The sequence below is a fragment of the Daphnia pulicaria genome, chromosome 1 (assembly GCF_021234035.1).
Source record: "Daphnia pulicaria isolate SC F1-1A chromosome 1, SC_F0-13Bv2, whole genome shotgun sequence".
Lineage (NCBI taxonomy): Eukaryota > Metazoa > Arthropoda > Branchiopoda > Diplostraca > Daphniidae > Daphnia > Daphnia pulicaria.
In genome coordinates, this window is record NC_060913.1 from 21,521,241 (window position 1) to 21,524,543 (window position 3,303).

At 37.2% G+C, this 3,303-nt stretch overlaps 1 protein-coding gene across 3 annotated transcripts; it reads right to left on the reverse strand.

The window, feature by feature from the left end:
* Positions 1-1,486: 1,486 nt before the first annotated feature.
* LOC124338498 (DNA ligase 1-like) lies at positions 1,487-2,640 on the reverse strand. 3 transcript variants are annotated; one of them, XM_046792596.1, is made up of 5 exons: positions 2,403-2,640; positions 2,228-2,345; positions 2,078-2,121; positions 1,867-2,012; positions 1,487-1,804 (listed from the first exon to the last, which is right to left on the reverse strand). In XM_046792596.1, the coding sequence occupies exons 1-4, from the start codon at positions 2,442-2,444 to the stop codon at positions 1,983-1,985; spliced, it is 234 nt and encodes a 77-aa protein (XP_046648552.1). In that variant the 5' UTR covers positions 2,445-2,640; the 3' UTR covers positions 1,487-1,804; positions 1,867-1,982. The 3 variants fall into 3 exon arrangements, with proteins under 3 accessions (XP_046648552.1, XP_046648536.1, XP_046648544.1); XM_046792580.1 differs by lacking the exons at positions 2,228-2,345; positions 2,403-2,640 and having other exon boundaries at positions 2,078-2,167; XM_046792588.1 differs by lacking the exons at positions 2,078-2,121; positions 2,228-2,345; positions 2,403-2,640 and having other exon boundaries at positions 1,867-2,016.
* Between the last annotated feature and the right edge of the window lie 663 nt (positions 2,641-3,303).

Sequence of the window (3,303 nt, forward strand, 5' to 3'; positions counted from 1 at the left end):
GCAAACGTGCTTGTCTACCCGACGGAGCATATAGATGTTTATAAATGTAAACGGTTCCAAGTCGATAGAGATAAGCCTTCAATCGGGATCTAGCAAAGGTTGCTAATGGTTCAAGCCATGTCGTAATAGAATGGCACTACCATTTTTGTTGGGACCCAAATTTGTGAACAAGTGATAGCTAATACTTTCAATAATGGGACAAGCATGAAAAGCCAACTCTTGAAGTCCCACAATATCAAAGTAGCCGTCCCTGCAAAAGTTAAATAGAAGTTGACGTTCCTCGACCGACTTCAAACCCCCCGTATAAATTAATACAACTTTAAGTTTTGTCATTTATTTATTTATTTTTTATTTTTTGGGGTCTGGTGCTATATCTGTCTTTGACGGTCGAGAGTTCTTAGCTGTCAATGTCGGTTTTAATTGTTTTGTTCTTGGTCTCTTGGGGGCTGATTACCATTTTACCAAGTCGTTTGAATTTGAATTTATTGTTCGAGAGTCGTCGTCAGTTTCCATGGATTCAAGGGTCCCAGAATTGGGATCCGTTAAGACTATAGAGTCAATGGGTGGCAAAGTTGGTCCAAACTGTGTTTCCAGTATTATTGTCGGGGAAGAATTTAAAGTAGGATTCTGTCCAGCCATGGAAACCACTTTAAACATGAATAAGGCTATCAGGTAAAAATGAGAGATTTAACTAGTTTTTGAGGATCTGTGTTTTTTTCCTTTATGGAAAGAATACGAACGACTGTAAAACGAAACTAGCGAAAATTAAAACTAAGGAAACGAAAGTTGATGACCTAAATAACAGTAATTCAAACAAGTTCAGCCGAAAAAAAATACGGTATTTAAGCCCTTTACGATATCTTGTACAGTCAGGGAAAGTGTTTAGTCAGGTAGAAAGTTGTTAAGGGCAATTGACGATTTTGCGTATTTTTTTAATCAATTTTCATTTTAATTTTTCTCTCTAATTATTTTTTCTAATTATCTCTTATAATTAAATCTTTTAATCATTCTTATAGGAAAAAGTCAAACGAACCCCTCACAAAATTGAAAATTATTTGCGATTATGACACTAGATGGCGTATGGTGCCTTTTTTTACAAAGAAACAAAATGGCGAAAGTGATCGTTCTGCAAGTTGCCGTATGTAAGGCGTATCATAAGCGCCGTATCATAAGCGTCACGCAAAAAAAAAATAAAAAAATAAAAAAAGACTTCACCGCTGTCTAGCGGTCAAAATTACAACTATACTTAAAAATGTTAGTGTTCAAATTTATTTGTTTTTACAGACGAAATTCAACCTCCCAAAAAATACATGTAAGTAATTCTGGCAGTCTGTTACTGTAGGCAGCGTACGTACGCCTCAAGATACCCGAAGGATTGGAGTGTAAATATAAACACTATAAGTAATTTAAATCAAAGCAACTCAATAAAATAATACCAAAAAATAATATAAAGATGTGTCAAATATAACAATACAACAAAATGTCATTTCATTGGAGATTTATTCTAGTGTCACGGACTTGAGTTATACAAAACACATTTTATTAACTCTTTCTCCAGTTAATTATCTTCATCTGAAAGCTGATCTTTCTTCCCTTCGAGGTCTTTCTGCTTCAAGTCTTTCTGCTTCAAGTTTTTCTCCTTCAAGTCTTTCTCCTTCAAGTCTCTCTCCTTCAAGTCTTTCTCCTTCAGGCCTACCTCTTTCAGCAGGTCTTTCTCTTGGTCGTTCTCATCATCACTATCAAAAATTTCCTCCAGCCATTCCTTGAATGCTAAAGGCAAGCAGTCATCTGAAGAAGTTAACACCTAATTGCATGACAAAAAGAAAATTTAGTTTATGATCTTTATGGTTAATGTGAATAACATACCTCAATGACAGTGTCTTGATAAACATCAGCTTGAAGCGGAGTTTCAAAACCCCACATCTTGATACCCTTTAACCTGAGGATAGTCTTGCCCTTGACGAGAACTTTTTTGTAGTTGCCTAGCTGGCCAAGAATAAGCTGTATCTTGTCTATGAATACATGTAAAAAAAAATTAATAGCTGCATTAAAGGTAGGCAGAATTCAAATTACTTACTCGCTTCCCTCCCAGTTCATTGCAAATGACCAATTGTTGGTTTTCTGAAATACCGGAAAAATAACAGTCAATATACAGGCCAAATATGTCTGGAATGGAAAAAAAAAAAAAATAATAATATGACATACTGCACTGGATTTAGGTACATACCTACGATGATAACATCTTTACTGTAACGATTCATTGTTTGAATCTCACTAAAAGTTTTTAACTGCCAATTCAACACAAGGAAATTTGGAATCAGATCACTGTCGCCAACAGCGTCACACTACAGAAATGAATAAATTATACAAATTGAGTTCAAAATGAATAGATAAAACTTTACCTTGGTCCATTTGTCAAAATTGATTTGGTATTTACCAGGCATAATTCTTGAATATCTTTGTTCAGATTTGAGTACCTTAAAATTTGAGACGTCATACACTTTGTTGACTATTAAGCGTTGTTGCCACAAATCCAAATTTTCACGCCAAATTGTAGCTCGAATTTCCCCGCTACCATCAAGAAAAACCAGCGAAAGAAAACTAATTTTTTTAGATGGAGATTGATCTTAACAACGACGGTCCACCACACAATCTTTCAGTAGAGGGAATTCCCACTTCGTTGCTTGCTTCAGTATCAGATGTTTCGCCGTCAGATGTTGGGAGGGTTTCGTCGTCTATCATGAACATTGCCGGCGACACGTCATCTCTCGGCAAACCATCCAGACATGCGTCATCAAGTTCTATATTAGCCATAATTATGTTGTCGACGTCGCGCCAAAATTGAAGCGTTTGCTTGATTTTCTCCGGTTCAATTATGTAGTCTTGTTTAGTTCTGGCTATTTTTGCTCTTGCTGACGCTGATTTATCCGAGGCAAATGGAGAAACAAGAAGAGCTTTTACAGGCGCATCTCGTGGTTCTAATGAGATCCGTTGTCTCACAAGCGTTGTGTTAAGTCTGGTCGAATAAAGATGGCCAGTTAGTCTAGTACCACCAGTTGGACTTGTAGAACTGGAGTATGAAACCATGCGTCCAAATGACTGAATCAGCCGCAGTAAAGCCAAGGTCCCATAAGCCATGTTGCTTAGATGGGGAGGTAACTGACCGATCCAATTTCCTTGCGCTATGGCAAACTTGGGACATTTTCCCGACGTAGCGCTTGTAAACAACCCGAGGCCACACAGATATTAAGTTGGGGAGAACAGCAACAATCCGATTTCTGCTGACAGTCGCCAACATGCATC